This window comes from Otolemur garnettii, unplaced genomic scaffold, assembly GCF_000181295.1.
Source record: "Otolemur garnettii isolate 467f Iridium unplaced genomic scaffold, OtoGar3 scaffold00121, whole genome shotgun sequence".
NCBI lineage: Eukaryota > Metazoa > Chordata > Mammalia > Primates > Galagidae > Otolemur > Otolemur garnettii.
In genome coordinates, this window is record NW_003852516.1 from 657,365 (window position 1) to 680,513 (window position 23,149).

At 41.0% G+C, this 23,149-nt stretch overlaps 1 protein-coding gene across 1 annotated transcript in view; it reads left to right on the forward strand.

The window, feature by feature from the left end:
- MTMR7 (myotubularin related protein 7) overlaps nucleotides 1–23,149 on the forward strand; it is a 91,712-nt gene that overhangs the window by 5,493 nt on the left and 63,070 nt on the right. The window contains exons 2-3 of the mRNA XM_003797648.3: nucleotides 18,464–18,586; nucleotides 20,368–20,530. Of these exons, the coding sequence (XP_003797696.1) occupies nucleotides 18,464–18,586; nucleotides 20,368–20,530 (286 nt within the window). The remainder of the gene's footprint in view (nucleotides 1–18,463; nucleotides 18,587–20,367; nucleotides 20,531–23,149) is intronic.

Here is a 23,149-nt window from a genome sequence, read left to right on the forward strand (position 1 = left end):
CCGGGCTGGGGATTCGAACCCGCCACCTTGGGTGTACGTGGCTGGCGCCTTAGCCGGTTGAGCTATAGGCGCCGAGCCAGTACATTGGATTCTTGCTTCTCCATTCTTATGATGCTTTACTAAGAAGAATGCATTCTACCCCCATCCAGGTTAATACAAAAGATGTAAAGTCTCCATCTTTTTAATGGCTGAATAGTATTCCATGGCATACATATACCACAGCTTGTTAATCCATTCCTGGGTTGTTGGGCATTTAGGCTGTTTCCACATTTTGGCGATTGTAAATTGAGCTGTGATAAACAGACTAGTGCAAATGTCCTTATGATAAAATGATTTTTTTTCTTCTGGGTAGATGCCTAGTAATGGGATTGCAGGATCAAATGGGAGGTCTAGTTTGAGTTCTTTGCTGATTCTTCATACTTCCTTCCAAAAAGATTGTATTAGTTTGCAGTCCCCCCAGCAGTTGTAAAAGTGTTCTCTCCACCTCTACTCCAGTGTCTGCAGCTTTGAGACTTTGTGATGTGGGCCATTCTCACTGGGCTTAGGTGATACCTCAGGGTAGTTTTGATTTGCTCTTTGATCCATTTTAAGTTAATTTTTGTATGTGGTATGAGTAGAGGCCCAAATTCATGTGAAATTCCAGTTGTCCCAGCATCATTTACTGAAAAGACTTTTCTTTCTCCATTGAAAATCATTTTGCCCTAGATTCATGGATTTCTTTGTGGACTCTCAGTTCTGTTCTTTTGAGCTCTGAGTCTCTTCTTAGCCAAGACCACTTCCACCTCACTCACAGTTGTTACTGTAGTTAGGTATCTGACCTTGTATGAGTTACTTGAGGTCTCACAAAGTCTTGGGGCCCTTACGTATAAGCTGTTAGAGACTAAACAAAGAGTAATATTTCAAACACTTAATGTAGCATGTAGTAAATTGTAGCTGTTTTATTATTTTTATCATCATTGGCAAAAGAAAGTGACCACAGGTTTATATGTTGAAAGAACTTCTGTGAAATTTGAGAATAAAAAGAATTTTTCTGGGCGGTGCCTGTGGCTCAAACAAGTAGGGCACTGGCCCCATATACCGGAGGTGGCAGGTTCAAACCTAGCCTTAGCCAAAAACTGCCAAAAAAAAAGAATTTTTCTTAATCCAAACATTTCGTTTGATTTACTTTTTCACTCCCCACTGTGCGATGGGTTTAAATATTTTCTTCCTCTGGAGGGATTCTGCAGAGAGTGTTTTCCTGTCATCCAATTCTAGTTCAACACCCAAACTTGGAAGCATGTTTTTCTTTAATAAAAACATTAATCTCAAAATGTGTATGTTTTTGGTATCCTTTGAATATACAATGATTATGTACCTATAATAAAAATTTTTTTACAAGTGAAGATTAAAAAAAATTAATCTCATCAGACACATGGATTTTAAGAAACATGTCAAGTTTTGCTCTAGGAAAATTGCTCTGCCGTGAGTTTCCACAGGGAGCCTTTTTGGAGTGGATGTGTGGAGCAGAAATTTGGGAACATACTTGGACTTTTTAGTGGAGGAAGGTAAGATGGTAACATTTGTAGCACCATGAAAACTCTTTACAATAAAAAGATAAAATTAAGGCATGTGGAAACATTTGCGTGCTTATAACAGTGATGGAGACAGGACACTGTAGCCTCCTCGTACATCCACTGTAGCCATTACTCGATAGTAAATTTCAGCGTTTCCCCATCAAACTCAGTTAGTTAGTAACTGATTAGGTTTGGCTATTTCTTCTGTCCCATATCCCTGCAGGCAAAACCGTCTTATTTTCATAGAACACGTGCATATATTTTCTCATCCTTATTTAAAGCTTATTTTTATTGGTTTTTCCATTCAGAACAGAACAAGCTGTAAAATATGCATGAAATTAAACCTCTTGACCACACACCCAAGATTCCGTGACTTTGTGTGATGGTTCAGTTTGGGGCTCTTGCATTGCACTCAGAAGGAGTCCAAGCAGCTCATTTTGTACCATATTTCTTAGGCCAGGAACAGTCTAAACTATTTTTTCTAGTGCCCTTTCCCCTGGTGGACAGCTAGTTGAAGCCTTTGGGAGTAAAAGTACTAAAGTACTTCCCAGGACATAAACCAAGCCCTTCCTCCCACAGCCATTTAAAATATTTTAAAAATAACTTCCACTTAAAATTTTGTGACAGGCTATGACAACTTTATAAAAATCATATGTTTACTTTTCTCCTCTTTTTCGTTTATTCAAACACTGCTTATCACAGATTCCCGGAGAAATACATTTATTGCCAAGCTGCGAAAGAAAGTTGTTTTCCTGAGGGCAAGTAGCAGAGCACATGCTATTTAGAGCACTCAAGGTGCAGTTGAACTGTACAAATTGCAGTGAGCTGTTCAGCCAGTTTGAGTAGTGGTGGTTTAAGAAAGGGATTCTGCCTTTTGAACTATGTGGATCCATTCAGAGACACTTTCATGCATTTATTTATTCACTTGAACAGACAACAAATGTTCCTTGAGGGCTTCCTTGGTGTCTCAGTCCTGTCCAGTGGTGAACAGGACAGGCAGGGGCCCTGGTTTCATGGGACTTACATTGTGATAAATAATTAAATGAAAGTACTATCGCAATTCCTTAAAACAACGTATGTATGAGTAATCACTGTCAGCTAAGACCTCAGAAAGCTTTCTATTTTTAGAAGATTTATTTCCCAGATCCTGCTGTCCTTCCTCTGTAAAGCTTTCAGTTGCTTCCTGCCTCATTCGGGGTGAAAGCCGGAGTCACAGTAGCTTTGTCCTGGAAAGCCCTACAAGGTTCTTCTGGGTACTGGCAGCACCTCATTGCCTACTCCTGTGCCCTCACAGACTCTGGTCCAAGACATCGTTGCTCCTTGTAGACCCTTAGGCATTTCTGAGCTGTTCCTGTTCATGGCCTGTTTGTTCATTCTGCCTGGAATATTCTTTCCCTGGACACCCCCCATGGTTGGCTCGCTTGGTTCGCTACTGAAATAACTAATCGTTTCCTTAGAGAAGACTTTCCTGGACACCCTTTTGCCCTTTTCACCCACCTCCTTACCCTGCTTTGACTTCCTCCATGGGAATCTTCTAGAATGCTTTTGTGCCACCCCCTCACTTATTTGTTTATTTCCCATTTCCCTGCCTGCCCATTCCCAATCCATATGAGCAGGGACTCTATCTTGCCTCCTCATGGGTCCCCAGCATCCAGAGTGCTCTGTCCAGTATGAACTAGAGGTGCACTAGAGTATTTGTTGAATGAATGAATAAATGAAATGGGTCACTGGGACTTTGTGTCCAAGCTTCGCTGCCTTTCAACAGTCTTATCCTCCAGTTTTCTCTCCATTTTACTTCTAGTTTTCACATTTGCACATGAAGTTCTGCTTTACTGTTTTTGTCTCTGTTCTTTGTTTTCTGTACTTGCCGTATCTTCCTCAATCAGATATTCTTGACCTTCTTATCTGAAAATTCAAATCCAATAATAAGCCATTCCTCGTTCATCACACCTAATCCTACCTGCAAGCCTGCACATACATCAATTTAACGTAGTATTGTTAATTTTCATTCATTGAACCAATATTTAGCACATGTGCTAGGTATGAGGCTACAAAGATGAGTTAAGATACAAAGATGAAAAAAGTGGTGCCTTTCCTTAAGGATCCTGTTGTCAAGGATGGTCTGATGCTCTGAAATCCTTGTGATGGTCTGTTTGTTTCAAAGGCAAAGACTCTTCCCATGGTTCTAGTGTAACTGTGTGCCTGCATTATGCACTGTGCTGCAGAGAATATTGGAAGTTGAATAGCTAGTGCTTTCCTGGACAATATATGCTTTTGGTTAACAATTAGAGTGGTAGAGTATAAACAGCATGTAATAGGGCAGTGAAAGATAAGAGAAAAACCAGCAATGACCAGAGCTGTCACAACAATTCAGAGGATAGCAGATGATCACAGGACTGGAGCAGTTGAGGAAAAGCAGTCTTGAGGAGGCGGATCTTGGGTGTCAGGCTGGAGGGGACCATGCCGTGCTGGGTAGGGGGTGTCCTCACTGTTTTTGGTAAACTCAGAGTGCATTGTGACAGGCAAGTGGTGTAGGCCCTTTTCTTATTGGGCCACAGAAGAGACCCCCACATCATTGTGTCTGCAAGACATTCTATTCTGCTTTAGCCTTATTTCTTAGAAGAGGGATGGTGGACTCTGGAGGGCTGTACTGTAAGCAGAAAAAGAAAAATGTGTTGCCAAAGATGCAGTCTGTCCTTGGAGGCTTCGGAGCTCTGGAGTGAGGCATGGGAGTCTGTGAATGAGCTGGAAGCTGGCCTTGCCCAGGATGGACAGACTGTACCCTTCGTCTTCTGGCACCGATAACTTGCCAGGGGTGGTTGGTGGGAAGGGGTGGGGGTAGCATAAAACTTGGTTCTGTCTCTGCCTGGGCTGTCTTCTCTCTTTGGACCAGCAATAAGTTCCAGTTGGCACAACTTGGCCTTGGAAAAATGTTTTCCTGTAGTTCCCAAAGAGCTATATAAGTAGATGGTTTCATCCTTTGCTGGTAGCACATTTGTTGAAAATATGTCAAATTCAGAATCACTTTAGAATTTCGCAGATATTTTTGGAGGAAAATCCTCCTCATCAAATAAGCCTTGGACTTTTGGTATTGCTTCAAAGCAAGATCTTGGTCTCCCAATTCTACTTAGTTTTTTAAAAATGACTTTATTGTTTGTAACCGGACTGTCTTTAATAGGCTGACATTTATTGTTTGAGTTGCAATGAGCCCAGCATCTGCTCTTAATTTATTTTCCTTTTAACATCTTTCTCCTTTTTCTCTTATTTGCACTTGTCAAAAATGGTATTTTTGGTTGAGGTTATTTTAAGGTGGCGTTGAAATAAATCCTGAGACTGTCCTCTTGTTCAACAGTGCATGTTCTTTTAAGCCTACACATCCAGGGTCATCCTACCAAAATAAATTCTATGGGCCCTGTGCAAAGCTCTCAAGTCCCTGACGTTTTATTTATGACACTTGGCTGCTGGCATAACGTCTGTAGTTTCTCCTGAGCAAAAATGGGCTCCCTTTCCTTTTCTCTGCCTTTTCCAAGAATGTCCAGCCCTCTTATCTCTTAAGTAGCCATGGCTCTGTATTACTAACTACTTTAACTTTATTCCATCTCCCAAGAGAATTTTAAAATTTAGTTAAATCTCAGTGAAATCCACTGTTTTAACAATTATATAGGTAGATGCAGCTCAACAACCTGCCTGTGGAGAGGTATTCGAGGCTATCCAGAATCACCAAGGCATTTTCTTTACTTTGACCTAAGTGGGATAAAAGAATCCTTATCTATAGAGGAAGTCTGACTGATTCATTTTCTTCTTTTAAGTGCAAATTTCTCAAAGTCTGTATTTTTTTAAGGTAGTATATAACTTTATAGATAGGAATTATTTGGAGATTTGTAGGTGGCTCAAACATCTGTAGAAATGTATATATTGAATCCTCTATTTTATATGTGGAGGAAGGACTAAATTTTCTAGTATATCAGGCAATATATAGTTTATCCACTTTGGAAGCTGACACACTAAAAATTTTTCTAATGTGTAATTCCAGGATCTTTATTCATTTTTAATATCATTCTGTATGACCGGCATAACAAAACAGTCTGGATATACCATCTGTCCTTTTTCCCTCTTATTTTGCAAGTTGCATCAAGGTTACTGGGTTAGAACAGGTGTGGTGGCTCATTCCTGTAATCCCAGCACTTTGGGAGGCTGAGGTGGGAGGATAGCTTGAGGCCAGGAGTTGGAGAGCAACCAGTCTGAGCAACCCCATCAGCAATACCCCATCTCTACACAAAATTAAAAAACTAGCCAAGCATGGTGGTGCACAATTTGTAGGCCTAGCTACTCAGTAGGTGGAGGCAGGAGGATTGTTTGAGCCCAGGAATTTGAGGTTGTAGTTAGCTATGATCATGTTCCTGCAGTCCAGCCTGGGTGACAGAGTGAGACCCCCATCTCTAAAACAAAAGATTCCTAAGATGAACTTTTCTACCAGTAATCTACCCCTGGATCTGTCTAAGCCCCTTGGATTGTGAGTCTGTTTCAAATTGGGTCTTACTCTTTCCAAATCTGAAGTGTCCGAAATCAGCTAAGCTGGCTGAAACTGGCTTTGTCCAGAGAAAAGTTAGTGCTTGAGGAGGAGGAAGGGTGAAGAAGTGGGCTCTCCAGGCTAAACAGACTTGACAGAAAAAGAAATGGAACTAAGGATGATCTTCACATGTATGGATTCTGGTGTATTAATATACCTTTGAAGAGGTGGTGCCCGTAGCTCAGTGAGTAGGGTGCTGGCCACATACACCAAGGCTGGCAGGTTCAAGCCCAGCTTGGGACTGCTGAACAACAATGACAACTGCAACCAAAAAATAGCCAGGCATTGTGGTGGGTGCATGTAGTTCCCGCTAGTTGGGAGGCTAAGGCAAGAGAATTGCTTAAGCTCAAGAGTTGGAGGTTGCTGTGAGCTGTGATGCCACAGCACTCTACTGAGGGTGACATAGTGAGGCTCTGTCTCAAAAAAAAAAAGAAAAAAATATATATATACCTTTTATCTCTCCTACAAAACTGGCATTTGTTTTGGGAATGAAAGGAAGACTCTTCTGAGCAGGTGAGGTAGGACTGGCACATGGCAGGCCCCTTCAGCAGCGGTGGGGAGCCACCCTGCCTCTGAACATCCTTAAGGTGTGTGTAGGATGACTGTGTGGGTGGCAACTTGGGGAATGGACTGTGTGGCAGACCTGGGCTGGGCTTTGTCGCTCTCTCTGGCTGCCTCTGAGGCCACACCTGCTCTGTGCTCTTTATGTTCTTCGTGTGTCACATATTGACAATTTGGCCACCAAATCATGCCATTTTGTGATCACACTGCCTGGTGGAAGGATAAGCACGTGACCCAGCGGGATGCAGTGAGACTTGGTGTGGGTTGCTGGAAGAACAGCACTTCACCGCACTGGCCATGGATGTGATCAGAGCCTTTGTGAGCAGACAGCTGGCTGAGAGTGTCTGCTCAGGAGTCGGGGGGTGAGGAGCTGGGTGTTCTGAACACCTGGCCAGTCTAAAGCCAGCACCACTACTGATACCTTATAGACATTTACTCCAATAGAATTCCTTTGTGCTTAAGCTGTATGGGGTTGAGATTTCTGTCTCTTGCTCCTAGAAGAGTCCTAAGATAGAGGTGGAGTCAGATAATCTGTGCGCAGTGGGACTAGTTAGGAGCCTTGTGATAAACAGTCTGGATGCCTGGCACAGAGTAGGTCTTCTCAGTGAATGAATAGAATTAATTAATAAATCATTTAAATTGAAAGGGACTAAACTGATGGCCTGCAGTGGCCTGGTTTTCATGGGGTTCTTTCCCAGGCCACTGCAGGCCATCAGTTTAGTGGCCTGATTGTTTACTATTGTATCTGACTGTGTTAACTCTGTTTTTGAAACAACTTAGCTTCATGAATTTTTAAAGTGTTCACTTTTTTTTTAATCTTTTTTTTTTTTTTTTTACAGTTATAGGCCAGGCCAGGTTTGAATCCGCCACCTCTGGTATATGGTGCCGGTGCCCTACTCCTTTGAGCCACAGGCGCCACCCGTAAAAAGAGTTCACTTTTTTAGGCAGCTTGAAATAGGATTCTTTTCACGCATCCCAGATCCATCCCCACGTGTGTATCCTGTGAGCATTTTCCTCTGTGTTTCACTAAAGGGTTTCACAAAGGGCCGAATCTCTGCCGTCTAGTTTTCCACCATGTAGTTTATTGGATTGCGTTCGTGATTTTCGCCTTCCCTCAGTTCTCCCGTCTCTGACCTCTGAGTAAAATGGTCCTGGGAAAAAGACTTTCATTGGTTTTATAGTTTTAGACAGATTAAATCTTCCGTTTGGGAAAAGGATGTTCCTGATTTCTCTACTGTAAGGCCCCATGAAACAACTCCTGAGACTTCACTGCTACTGCCCTTGTATTTGTTTAACTAACTTTATATAAGCAGGGGGAATACTTTCTTCTCAAATTGAAGGAATTAAATGCCTTTTCTGTAATTATAAGGCATAACAGCAATTCTAAATGGCCTGAACAATTTGTTGTTCAGATTTTCCTGTATATTGGAGTACTTGGCCAGCTACGATCAGGGCATCTGTCTTCTTTGCATATTCTGTCATTACTACTCCTTTAACACGGGGGAAGTGCGGTCCCGTGAGGCAGCGGCAAGAAATAAAACTCTGAAGTCTCTGTTTTGGATCTGTGTATTAATAATTACCATTCGTTAAGTGCTTCTGAGATATAAGTTTTTTCCCCTCTCCTACACCTGCAATTACTTGAAACCTCTGCTTTAGCAAATGTTATACAGATAGGGATATCTGCCATAAATGACAACACTTTGGAATCTCTAAGCAGGTAGACATGTCTATGATTACTGTTTGGCTGGTTAGAAGGGAGACTTGGTTCCTGAAATGGATCCCCTGGAGCAGCAGGAGGCCACCGCACCTGTGATGTGAACATGCCCTTGCACAACTCAAGGCCCTGCCCGACCAACCCTGGGACCACGAAGGGGAGCCCAGGTCTTCAGGCTGCCCTGTGAACTGTGATACATGAACTGTGTCCGCTCCTCTAGCCTCTCATTGCTCTAGTGGTTTTGTTTCTCCACCATTGTCCTTACCACTCAGACATTTCAGAGGGAGGTGCTAGAAAGCCAGATTGGTCTGTGTGTCATATGGCCTTGATATCTATTCTAAAGATTCTGTGTGTGTGTATATATATATGGCTGGCTTGCTGCTAAATGGATAGGTTTTAAAATATTATTGTTTTGGAAATCAGGTTGAAATTTTAATAAAAACATTTTTTTTTTTTGAGACAGAGTCTCAAGCTGTCGCCCTGGGTAGAGTGCTGTGGTGTCACAGCTCACAGCAACCTCAAACTCTTGGGCTTAAGTGATTCTCTTGCCTCAGCCTCCCGAGTAGCTGGGATTACAGGCACCCACCACAATCCCCAGCTATTTTTTGGTTGTAGTTGTCATTGTTGTTTGGCAGGCCTGGGCTGAATTTGAACCCGCCAGCTCTGGTATATGTGGCTAGCACCCTAGCCACTGAACTATAGGTACTGAGCCTAAAAACATTTTTAAGTAATATTTTCTTTCACAATTTTATGGCATTAAGATGAAATATAATACCTAAAAAGAGATTCCACCTGATGTAATTTATTTTAAAAAGTCAACACAAGGCTTTATGTTTAATATCATAGTAAGATACTTTGTTAATTTGGACTTAAAACCAAATGTTACTTAATTATGAGAGGTAGAGATAACTCAGGAAGGCTTATTAAGAGCTCCAGAATTCCTGGCCCGTCATTCCTTAAATCTCCAAAAGACACAAAAAGGAGAAGCGTTCAAGATGGGGGAGGGAATGTGGAGAGTAAAAGAGGCCGTGTGGTGGGGCAGCTTCCTCCCCTGGGCTGGTGGCTGGTGGGCTCAGGATGCTCTGGGCTTCCCTCTGGGACGAGAACTCTGGATATCAGTACAGCCTGTGGACCAGCTGCAGAGTCTGTTGCGATATCATAGCTCCCGAGGCCGGTCCTTTCCTTCCTCAGTAAATCACAGGAGTTGTTGGCCAACCCTGTTACTAAGTGGCTCACTTCCCAGGGAATTTAATTCTGAATCATTACTGTGTGCATTTTCACAGTTGCTGTTTAAGTGCCACTGAGTCAGAACTGCAGCCTGCCAAGATGGAGGGACGTGTTAAAGACCCTTAGGTCCTTTATGGACGTCAAGAACCAGAACTAGTGTCCATACCCTACCGTCCAGCTTCAGAACCAGAACCCAGGCCACCTCCTGACTGGCAGAGAAATACTTTCCTTTTCATGTTGGTTGAGTTAGAAAATGTCAGGATACCAAATTTAGCACGACAAGCTATTTATCTAGCTGCTTTTCTTAGATTAGAACATAAACTTGTCATAGGTTTTGGCTGCTGCAGGCATTTTGATGTCTCTGCATTACCCAGTCTCTGGATTTCTTCCCCCAAATGATTGAAAGTGACTTTCAACCTAATTGATACGATATTGAGGACTTGGTCTTTGGCCCAAGAAAAGCCTGTGGCTGGTGCCAGTGCTTTTCCTTCTGTTCTTCTCGGTGAATGGTAACCCTACCTTGAACTTTGGATTCCCTGTAGTCCTGTGGAGCAGCTCCACTCACCCAGATAGGCTGAGATGATTCTGGGACCCAGACTGTTCTGCAGTCCAATATTCGACCTGCAGGGTAGAAAGTAAAGGCCCAGAGTCTGTTAAGACTGAAATTAGGAAGGGGCACAGTAGGGAGCTGTCAAAGAGCGGCTCTGTCCCTCGGTGATTTGCAAGGTCCTTCTGACTGCCAGGCATGGAGGGAAGGACCCAGAAGACCTGCGTTCTGCAGCCGGTGGCCTGTTTCAGACCTGGCAGTGCTGTGGTAGGGCCCCAGGTTTTCACTGAAGCCTTTCAGCCTTGGCCTAGAATAGATGATGAAACCTTTGTCTCCTCAGTGTAACCCCAACAGAAGAGGGATGGGAATAAAAAAAAGACATTAAACAGGGGTGTAGTCTTTTCCATTGAACTTGTAAGATTCTCAAGGATAGAATCTTATTTATCCTTATTTATTCCTTTATTTCTCAGAACCAAACACACAGAGCTATACACAGGCATCATGTTGAATGGAATTAGATACTTCGTGTTCTCTTTTATTCTAAAAATCCTGCAAGCTCTTCATGCCCGTATTTGGGCTTTATATCCCATTCCCAAGCTTTTTATCTTTTGGTTTATGTCAAAGAATAATATTCTGATAGTGGTGTTTGAATATGGTTTTTACAGTATAGTTCTGTCTTACAGCGTTCTGGTTTCCAATGCTAATTATATATGTAAATAATTAAAACAATTGTTAATTGATATGTTAAACATATTAATTTTGGATAACAGTAATAGAGTCAAGACATTTGTAAGTGCCCACAGCCATGGTGAAATGATAAACCTGGGCTTTGGTGTTAAATCAGCCTTGGCTCCCGGCTGGGCCTGCCAACTGTTCCCTGCATGACTGGGGGAAATCTGTCAAGTCTCCAAACAGAACTGTGAAATGGGAATAATGTATGAACCTAACTCATGGGGTTATTGTGGGGATTAATTGAGATCAGATTCGCAAAGTGATAGCACAGTGGCATAGAATAAATACTCTAGAAATATTTGTTATTGTTTTTAATAGTGGTTGTCACTTTGGTAATTTTTGCATAAAACAAATGCCAATTGGGATTGACCTGATGAATGAGATGTTGGTAGAGTTATTTTGAACATTTTCATTCTCATCCCTTCAGAAGTGCAAAGCTTCCCACAGAATTTCTGCCATCTCCCATGGAGGTTTGCATTTTCTGACATAATCATCTGTTTCTGAATTAGTATTAGTTTGTGAGATTGTTTCACCATCCATTTATGCACCTTTGTTGCATGACACGGCTTTGGGTGAACATGTCTACTCCTCAATTACACTCCCTCCAACAAACCATCAAGAATGTATGGGGTGTATCTGTGCAAAGGAAGGGATGGACTGCGACAAAGTGAGGGACTTTGGATGGATGAGACATGTTGCCTCCATCCCTGGGTCTATTTCCCCTGGCACTTTACTACCTAATTAAAAAACATTTAAACTAAGGTATAGATATCATCTTAAATACACTAAAAGATGAACAGTTTTTGTGTTTTGATTGGAGTTCTAGGGGGTGCTTTTCTTTTCTTCCTTTTATATTTCTGAATTTTTAAAACAGGAAATAAATAAGTACAAGTTCTGTAATTTTTTAAAGGGCCAGTTCTAAAAGCTGGGGAAGAAAGCCTTGTAGGACTGGGGAGACTTCAGCATACTCAGGATAAACAAGTCCTTGCCAGTGATCCTCATCTCCTTCCTCAGTCTAATCCTTTCAAATGTATTTTGCATAAATTCCTCCTAATGGAGTCATTTTATTTCCCGTGTGTATCATAAGTGCAGACACCCTTGTTGGAAACATTAATAGTCTTCTTGCCATGCCAGTTGCCTCTGGAAAGCTCTCAACCTGCTATGTTCTTTTGCTGATGTGGGATAGAGTTTGAATGGTCAGGATACCTACCTCTGGCTTCTGCCCAGTCACAAAGACAAAGACAAAAAAAAAAATGACTTGATGTTTTCAGTGCCAGTGAGTTCATGCCTCAAGCTGCACTGTTATGCTTCTGATCTGATCCCAGTGCTCCCAGAACTCCTGCTAAGACCACCTGTGCCTTCCACGGGCCCACGTCCAATGGCAACTAACAGTTCTCATCTGATCCATCCCTCAGTGGCATTTGACATAAACATGCCCTATACCTTAGTCCCTCTGCCGTGCCCTTGAGAGCAAAATCTCTTGATTTTCTTTCTTCCTGGCCATTTCTTCCTAGTGTGCTTTTCTGTGTCTTCCTTTTCTATCAGACGTTTATGCTTTCGATTTTCCTTAGATCTCTTCTCACTCTACCTGCTCTCCGTAGGTCAGACTTTTCTCAGTCCCATGGGTTCAGTTATCATTTATAAGCCAAAGATTGCAAATCGACCACATTTCAATACATCCAAGACGTCTGCCATGGTAAGAGGCACAAAGAAAGAAAAAGTATTGCCAATGAAATGGCACAGTGGCGTCTTGCATTTAATCCTAAGGATGTATCCCACTTTTAGAAATATCAAAGTGTGAAAAATGTACACTGAGAATTAAAAACATATAGTAATATATTTTTCTTCAATTAAAAATGCCATTTTCAGAGCATGAATACCTAGTGTGTCTTAGTCATGATGTTTTAAGCACTTGCAAATGAGTTGGAGTAATTTTATCTTCAGAAGCAGGTATTTTCCTGAGTCTCATATCTCCAGCCATAAAAAAGGCCTTGTTACTATGTGCTATAGATTGTTTATCAAGTATAGAAGAGATAGACCTAAGTTAGCTCAACAGTGAGGCAGACGTTTTGAACCAGTGCAGCTTCAAGATGGTGCCAAAACTGAGATTTCTTTGATTTTTTTTTTTTTGAGACAGAGCCTCAAGCTGTTGCCTTGGGTAGAGTGCTGTTGTGTTACAGCTCACAGCAACCTCTAACTCCTGGGCTCAAGCAATTCTCCTGCCTCTGCCTCCCAAGTAGCTGGGATTACAGGCACCTGCCACAACACCTGGCTATTTTTTGGTTGCAGCCGTCATTGTTGTTTGGCAGGCCCAGGCTGGATTCGAACCCACTAGCTCGGGTGTATGGGGCTGGTGCCTTAGCCACTTGAGCTACAGGCGCTGAGCTGATTTCTTTGATTTTTGATTGTTCTTAGTATAAACTGCAAGGTGGCCTCTTCAACAGTGCCCTTCCTTGTCATGGCATTTCTGAGCAAACTGGATTTTAATGTTTATTACTCATTTCTTTTGTTGTTATACATCACTGGGAAATCATGCTGTTGGTGTTTCCCTCACTGGTTTTTTTTTTTTTCCCATTTCTTTTTTTGACCCCTATATCTTCAAAATTGCTTTTGACAGCTGTGGGACCTGTAAGAACTATTGCCAAATTTTGAAATATAGTTTTCCTGAAGCAGCATCCAAAGTTAAGAAGCAAAAAAAAAAAAAAAGGACATGGAAAATCCTATTAAGTATTCTAACCTACCAACATCTGCATACCTTATTCTATTCCACTGAGGTTTTCTAAAAATATTTTAAGGGCTATAGTTTCCTTTACCTCTGCAGGGAGAATAATCCATACTCAATATTTCCACTCGCAGTATTATGTTCGATATGATTATCCTCATAAAGTTTTGTTTCCTTGGTACTAAGTGTAGGAAAGTTATTTATATTCCATTTTTGCATATTGTTAACTGGTCTGTTACTCTTGAACTTCTGTTTAATTTAGCTGGGTACATTTTAGCTGCAAATTAGTGTTTCCCAGAGAAATGTTCCAAAAATAATACAGCCTCTTATTTTTATTCTCCCACAACTCTCTTTCATAATATCTTGTAGCTAGTTCAAAATAGGATGTTTAATGACAAAAGTTTAAATAAAGTAATCCAACTGTGTGGTGATTGAAAAATATTCTCCTTAAAAATCTTTAGGACAAAGAAGAAATAAAAGCTGCAGTTACAGACTATCTAGAAAGTAAGAGGAATAGGAATGCTGCAAGTAAAACTCACAGGATGCAGCCAAAGATTTATTTAGAGGGAAATGACTAGATTTGAAAACTTCTGTTATTAAACAAAATGAATGAAAATTAAGGAGCTGACGGTGAAACCTAAGAATTTAGAAACAAGCAAACAGAAACTACATGACATGCTCAAGCAAAGCAGGTTTAGAAGATTGACTAGCAATGAGAAGTTCACAAATTAGAAAGAGAAAAATTATAAAATTGATAAATCTAAGACCTGTTGGCTTGGAACAAAAACTTTGCCTATCTAATAACACACACATGAAAGTAGATAAAAATATAGTTCACAATGTTAGGAATGAGGGAAGGGATACAGAGAGAGGAATTTATCCACAGATTAATGTCAAAGGCTTACAAGAATTTGAAAATCTACAGTAAGAAAATAATTTGGTAAGAAAATAGATACACACAAAAAAAGAAAATAGATACCAAGTGAAATTTAATAAGAAATGGAAACATTGAATAGATATGTAATTATGTAAGAAATTGAAAGCATTGAGCGGCACGTAGGGCTCAAAGGAGCAGGGCACTGGCCCCATATACCAGAGGCAACGGGTTCAAACCTGGCCCTGGCCAAAAATTTCAAAAAAGAAATTAAAAGCATTATGAAAGAATTGTTTTTGTATTAAGTCCCTATATTTGTTTCAGTTGATAATTTGTATGTTGAAAGCTTCTTAATAAACTGATGTAATCATAACTGTAAGTAAATCATTTGATAAAAGTCGCACATACAAGCTAATGCATGCCAATCTCTCTTAAAATATAAATGAAAAAAAACCTAAACCAAAATAAATAAAGGCAACAACTATAGCAGATAAAATAGAATTAATATTAAAACATTAATATACCAATTCCAAGTTAGTCACATACCAATAATCCAAGACTTCTTTAAAGATTAAGAAATTGCTTACTATTAATAATATAGAACTAGGTATAAAAGCAGATATCTATCCAAATACATGTTTAAAAGGCGTGACATTTCTTATTTTCATAAATGAAAACTCTTAGTAAAGTAGGAATAAATTACTTCTACAATATGATTAAAAACAATCACCATCAAACTCAGGGGTGAGTTTGGAAAGATTGGAAGTCTTTCCATTTAGAAACAGGTACAGGTAGATACATTCAACATTGTTAGCTATCAGGGAAATGCAAATAAAATTGGTGCCATCTTGCACCTACTGGGATGACTATAATTAAAAAGAGAGACTACGGAAAAATAAGCGAGAGCCTGTGACAAGTGTTAGGAAGGATGTGGAGAAACTGGAACCCTCACATATTGGTAGTGGGAATGTGAAATGGTTCAGCCACTTTGGAAATCTGTCCAGTTCTTCCAAAGGTTAAACAAAGAGTTGCCATATGACTCAGCAATTCCATTCCTACTTACGTAACCCAAAAGAAATGAAAGTATATGTCCACATAAAACTTGTATGTGAATGTTCGTAGCAGCATTATTCATAGTAGCCAAAATGTGGAACGACCCGCTATCAACTGGTGAATGGATGAATGTGGTATACTCATGTAATAAAATATTTTAGGGCAATAGAAAGAAGATAACATTCTACAAATGGATGAACTTAGGTTGAAACATAGACTGAAAACCTGATACTCAGTGAAGGAAACCAGTCACAAAGTATACCCTATTGTCCGACTCCATTTATATGAAATGTTCTTAGTTGGCAAATCCACGGAGACAGAAGGTGGATTGAAAGTTTCCTAGGCCTGGCCTTGGTTGAGCTGAAAACTGAGGGGTGAGTGGTGATAAGGACAGGGTTTCTTCAGGGGGGGATTAAAATCTTTGAAAATTGACTGTGATAATGGTTGCACAATGATGATAGGTACAATGCTGTGAATATACTAAAAACCATTAAATGGTACATTTAAATGGTGACTTGTATGTGAATCAGAATTCAGTACAGTTATTGTTAAAAGAATACAAAAGTGGCTCGGCGCCTGTGGCTCAAGAGGCTAAGGCGCCAGCCACATACACCTAAGGTGGCGGGTTCAAATCCCCAGCCCGGGCCCGCCAAACAAAAATGATGGCTGCAACCAAAAAAATGGCCAGGCGTTGTGGCGGGCGCCTGTAGTCCCAGCTACTTGGGAGGCTGAGGCAGGAGACTCGCTTGAGCCCAGGAGTTGGAGGTTGCTGTGAGCATGATGCCATGGAACTCTACCCAGGGGGATAGCTTGAGGCTCCGTCTCAAAAAAAAAAAAAAGAATACAAAAGTGATTGCTGCCACCACACTACTCTGAAGTTTCTAGTTAATGCTGTTAAACTTTTAATTAAAAAATGAGAAAGGCCAGAAGGAAGCAACCAATTATTACAGAAAATATTCCTGTCTACTCAGAATATTCAAGAGACCTTACTGGAAAATTATTGGAACCAGTAAAAAATTTGGGAAGGAAACACAGAACAAAAAGTGGGCCATAGGCTACTATCCTTATGATATAAACAGTTCTTATAAGTACATGAGAAATGATCATCACCCAGTGGGAAAGTAAGCCGGTGGTACGAAGACTATTTGTGAAAGACACACCATGGTGGAGAACCACATGAGAGAATGTATTAACATGTCAATAACAAAAGCAATACTTTTAGGGGGTGGCGCCTGTAGCTCAAAGGAGTAGGGTGCAGGTCCCATATGCCGGAGGTGGGGGGTTTAAACCCAGCCCTGGCCAAAAATTGCAAAAAAAAAAAAAAAGAAAGAAATAGTTTTAGTAGGTGAGGGGTGCTGTTGTTGAATGAATATTTTTTTATGTACATTGACCTTCATACGGCCTCAGGAATGTTATGACACTCCAGAGTCAATTGCATGCCTAAAAAATATGTATACAACTTGATTTCTTTACTGATCTCTGTACATGTCTGGAAACTGGGAGGAAGTGGGATGAGACGCTGTTCTGGGAAGCTGGTTTGGCTGTAAGGGCTTGGAGGAGACTGAGGCAGCGGAAGGTTTTGAGTGCAGTTGGCTTCTAATCTCCTGAGGGATGTTCATTAGGTCTGTCCCTCCCCAGGAGCAGATGAGAAGTCTGGGGCTCCCAGTCTCAACCAGGATGACAGCGTCTATATTAGACTGAAGGACGGAGCGGGCACAAGGCATTAGTGCCCGAGCTGTCTCATGGAAGCAGAGGCCATTCTCCATGAGTCAGTGTCTCTCAGCAGGCGGCTGATGCTTGGCAGAGCAGGGTTGCTGCGTCCTGTGGTCCTTACAGGAATGTTCACCTGCGGTTATGGGGCCCCTGTCTTGGTAAAGTCATCATCACTGTTGCAGCTCTCACTTGCCCTGCAGAGATTGTTTGGTCATTTCCATAACATTTCATATTGGGATGATCTCCATGTTTTTGAAGCTGTTCTGTGCTTAAGAGATGTATGCGTGATAAAAATTGTCCACAAAAATCTCTTTTAACAGTTGGAATTTTAGCTGAGTGGTGAGATTTCCATTCATTAGAAAGGTTTTATTATAGCCCTCAGCAGCTAGGGCACCAGCCACATACACTGAGGCTTACGGGTTCAAACCCAGCCCAGGCCTGCCAAACAACAATGACAACTACAACCAAAAAATAGCTGGGTGTTGTGGTGGGCGCCTGTAGTCCCAGCTACTTGGGAGGCTGAGACAAGAGAATCGCTTAAGCCCGAGAGTTTGAAGTTGCTGTGAGCTATTTCGCCATAGCACTCTACCGAGGGTAACATAGTGAGACTCTGTCTCAAAAAAAAAAAAAAAAGAAAGGTTTTATTATAAATGAACGTGAGACTCTTAAGTTAGTAGGTCTTCCTTACATACATTTCTCTGACACCTTTTCCCCATCAGGGATATTTGTATTTCCTGCTAGTTTATATGGAAGCAAACAACTTTAAGGCCATTTCTGCAACTTGGAAACACATAGGAAACATGTCATTTTCTTTTTCCTAGAATAGAATTCATATATAGCCTTTGTATAAACTCAGGACTTTTGTCCATATGCTTTCAGCCTTAAATCAGACACTTTACGCAATTACAATGAAATAAAAGTGCTAACCTGTTTAAAAATCAGAGAGAGAATTCTTAAAGAATAGGTTCTAAAAATTTATTGTGGTACATTTAAAGTCGTATTTTGGTAATTGGTGAAGATTTCATTTCTTGCCACACAGAATCATATTCTGAGTTGTAATTAACTTTAGGGGGCATGTTTTGGTTTTTGTTATTGGGGGAATTCTCAGCCTTGTATTTGGGAGTAAGTACAGACTTATTATTTCTTTGGTGGATGGCTCTTTTGCTTTACCCTTTCCCTCAACTCTGATTTCTCTAGGTTGAAAATGTCCGCCTGGTAGATCGAGTTTCTCCCAAGAAAGCGGCCCTGGGGACTTTGTATCTGACGGCTACGCATGTCATATTCGTGGAAAATACACCAGATACAAGAAAGGAAACATGGGTATGATCTTATTTTGACTCTCTATGTTTTCATTTCGCGGTGAGGCATGTGGGCCTTTGCTGTTCAGGTGTCAAGGAGATAGTTTCTGGAATGTTCACTTTGCATTTTTCTGCAGAGTTGTATCTATCCATTTGATCTACTTCCTCATTTTAAACACTAATTATTTGATCATCATCAAAGATAGGTCTAGAAATAGACGTCAGAGACCAGTGCGTCCTATCCCATCTATTAAGTAGGGATTCAGTGACGTCCATGCATTTTCGTGCTGTGGAACATTTTATTTGCAATCTGCTTTATGCATATCCACTCATTCATTATGTTGTCTCCGCTTTTCTGATACTTTGAAAAAGAAAAAAAGAAAAGTGATAGGAGTTTCATCACCAGGGATTTCTGTTGCTTAATAATGAAACCATTAGATTGGTCTCATTTTATACAGCAACTCAGCCGGGACATTATGACTGGAACTGGGACAACCACACTGTAGATTTTTCCCTTTCCTTATTCTGTGGACAGTGTTACATTTTTAGCAGAAGGCGGCTAAAAATATAACTTAGTGGAGGGGAAATCTTAAGAATGAAGTGTTGCCCCTTGAAGACCCAGCAGAGATCCTCCCAAAATGCTGAGAGATGTGATTTCCTTCCACATAAATCTCTTCCTTAGAGAGCAGAATGATGGCTTTACCAGAGGCTGGATAGGGTGGGGAGGGAGAGGAGGAGGAGTGATTGAGCAAAGGGTACAGACTTTCAGAGAGACGGGAGGAATAAGTTTTGAAATCTATTGTACAACAGGTGACTGTCCTCAATGCATATTTCAAAATCATTATGAGAATAAATTTCAAACATCTCACCATGAAAAATGACTGGAAAGCAAGGTGATAGATAGGTCGGCTTGACCTAATCATACCACATTGTATAGATACATCAAAACATCATATTTGATCCTGTAAACATATACAACCATCATTTGTCAATAAAAAAATAGGCTCGGCGCCTGTAGCACAGTGGTTACAGCATCAGCCACATACACCAAGGCTGGCAGGTTCAAACCCAGCCCAGGCCAGCTAAACAACAATGACAATTGCAACAAAAAATAGCCAGGCGTTGTGATGGGTGCCTATAGTCCCAGGTATTTGGGAGGCCGAGGCAAGAGAATTGCTTAAGCCCAAGAATTTGAGGTTGCTGTGAGCTGTGACATCTCAGCGCTCTACTGAGGGTGATGAAGTGAGACTCTGTCTCAAAAATATATATATTAATTAATAAAATATTAACGTAAAAATAAAATAAGTCTCTTCTGCAGCTGCCCGACCACCAACAGCTTAGAAAACAACAATCCCATGTTGATATTGAACTTGAACATCCCATTGGAATTAAGGAGCATGGTGGTACCTCCCAGCGGAGCCATCTCTAACTTTTCTTGACTATGAAAGTTTATTTTACTGAATTCTCATGACCTTATTTAATTTTAGCGATTAAATGCCTTCAACATTTGAATACCCAAATGTTCTCTTACCTGGACTTGTGAAAATATATATGCTAACTCGTTTGTTTCAAAATAATTATCCTGGATATCACAAAGGTTGGTATTGGAAAATAAAACCATACATTTAGGCCATTGGTTCTTAGACGGAACACCTCAGTTCTTGTCCTCAGACGAGGAGGTGTTGAGCTAAGTGAAGATTACGGAGTGTTTTGTGGGGGATGGGGAAGGTTCCAGAGACTGGAATTAGTTCTTATTACATTTTTTAGTAATTTGTGCTTATCCAAATTAATGTTTGGTTCTAGATTCTTCACAGTCAGATCTCCACCATTGAAAAACAGGCAACAACTGCTACTGGCTGCCCTCTGCTCATCCGCTGCAAGAACTTTCAGATAATACAGCTCATCATTCCGCAGGAAAGAGATTGCCACGATGTGTACATCTCTCTGATACGTCTTGCAAGGCCAGGTAGGGCAGAGGAACTTGGCATTTAACATGGACTTACTCTTGAGATGTTTACCAATCATGTTCAAGAATATTTACAAATACTGGGCTGAGCGTAGTGGCTCTCACCTGTAATCCCAGCAGAGGCTGAGGTGGGTGGATTGCTTGGTCTCAGGAGTTCAAGACCAGGCTGAGCAAAAGCAAGACCCTATCTCTACTAAAACTAGAAAAACTAGGCATCATGGCAGGAGCCTGTAGTACCAGCTACTCGGGAGGCTGAGGCAAGAGGATCGCTTGAGCCCAAGAGTTTGAGGTTCCTGTGAGCTATGATACCACGGCACTCTACCCAGGGTGACAGTGACACTATGTTTCAAAAAAAAAGAATATTTACAAGTGTAGTTCAAGAATTTGTATATTGCTTAGGAATGATAGTGTTTTAGGAATCATATGTCACCTTGGTCTTCAGATGAGGCCAAGAAGGCTGAATGATCACCTGATATTTAGTCCCTTGTCCTATAGGGTCTCCACTAAGTTATTTATTATGTGGGCTACTTTCATTAATGTTAATATTTACTGTATCTCACTGGCATTTACAGTGTGAAATCACCTTAAATGATGCCCTTCTGATACTGTGGTGATCGAGCCACTTTGAACAAGGTCAAACACAGAATTGGCACAGTTTTGTGGGAACATTGTTACCAGGTGGTTGTAGTACAGTCCTGCCCCTCTCAGAGCTTTCAGGGTTTAATCTCTGTTGCTTTTTGGTAGTAATATGTGTTTTCCAAGGTTTGTACAGCTAGATTTTTGTTAGCCTTGGTGAATATTCAGAGTAAGGATATACTGATTTTCCCAAACAAAACCTCCTTAAGTGTTGGAGGAAGAATGTCTAGATTTGAAAAAGTTACGTGCTCTGAGTTCCTATCTTATTCTAGCCCTCATCTCAGGGTCTTTAGATTTACAGTTTACTATTAACTTCTACAGAAGTGTTTCTTGTCTTTCTGGGTGGCTTATGTGTGTTGGGGTATTCTTTTGCTTAAAGTAAATAGACTGCCAAGGTTCTTATAAGAATACACTGAAAAGAGATCATTTATGTAAAAGTGAAGTGTAACACAGAAGTCGAGTGTTATGCAGAAGTCATTAATAAGGAATCTGGGATATGTGCTTATGGTTACTTTGCCAAATGTTTTTTGATGCAGAACAAGCAGTTCAATTATAAACTTTGCAAAGCATTTGTTTGGGTCCTAATTTCTTACGATAGGACCGTATCCTTTGTAAATAGCTAGGAGCTAGAAGTTAGTTAATGAAAATGATGCTGAGGAACTGTCGAAATCTGATCATTTTTACTCTTTCGTCTTTAAAGGCTGTTGATTAAGGCTTTTTTAAAAAAAAACCCAAATGTGTTAGAAGAACTGCAGACTAGGCCAGAAAAGCAGTTGAACTTTTTGGAGGGTGCACTATAATTGGAACAGAAGTTCTGGGAAGCTGTACCTTAGGTTGCACGCAGCAGAGAATGTGAAGGGAGTTGTGCGCCAGCAATTTCTGTGTCACCAATTAATGGGTGTACTGGGCAATAAATGTGCTCTGATCGGATTAACGAGATTTAGGAATAGCCCAGAGAACTGGGGAAGGGCTGAGCAGCTGGACGAACAGATCACAGTGGCAGAGAGGGCTGTGGCCTGGGGACAGCCAGTGCCACCACTCTCACGAGGGTCCTCAGGGAGGAAAATTGCTTTTAAAAATACATCCTTTTTGTTAAAAGATGAAGTTTTGCAAGTTAGGTATTAGATGCAACCAGGGATCTCACTGGCTATGTTTTTTAAAAAAAGGGAATCATAGTAATGAATTAAATTAAGCCCATCACTTAAGAGGATTTAAAAAGAATCACCAGCATTTGGAAACAGGGGCATTAGAAATGACGGTTTACATAAAACACAGTGCTTTAATAAGTGTGGGAAGATGGAATAGAACCCAGGCGGTTTCAGAGTGTCACATTAAAGGCAGTGCTAAAATTAGCATCTATTTCAGGCTGTCACCTTCGACCAGGGTTTTGGAACTGAGTGGAGGTGAGAAAAGGTGGTGGCGTCAGACACGAACCAGTGGTCCTCAGCAGGGGATGGAGTTGGTTTATCAGAACAATCTGAGGATATTTCACAAAATATACCTTTACCCTCCTCTAGATATATCAGAATAAGAATGTATATGTGTGTATGTGTGTGTGTGTGTGTGTGTGTGTGTGGCCAGGGAGGGAAAAGTACTTTGAATTCTAATAGTACAATATAATTCTCTTTGGCTTGGCGCCTGTACCTCAGCTAGGGCATCAGCCACATACACCAGAGCTGGTGGGTTCGAATCCAGCCTGGGCCCACCAACCAATGACAACTACAGCCAAACAATAGCTGGGCATTGTGGCAGGCACCTGTAGTCCCAGCTACTTGGGAGGCTGAGGCAAGAGAATCGCATAAGCCTAAGAGTTGGAGGTTGCTGTGAGCTGTGACGCCATGGCACTCTACCCAGTGACTCTGTCTCAAAAAAAAGAAAAAAAGTATAGTTCTCTTTGGTTATTCTCCAACAAAAATCACACATTTTCAGTTCCCCTTATGGACACAGCCAATGGCAAGGTCTTACAGAGGATAATTTTTTTTT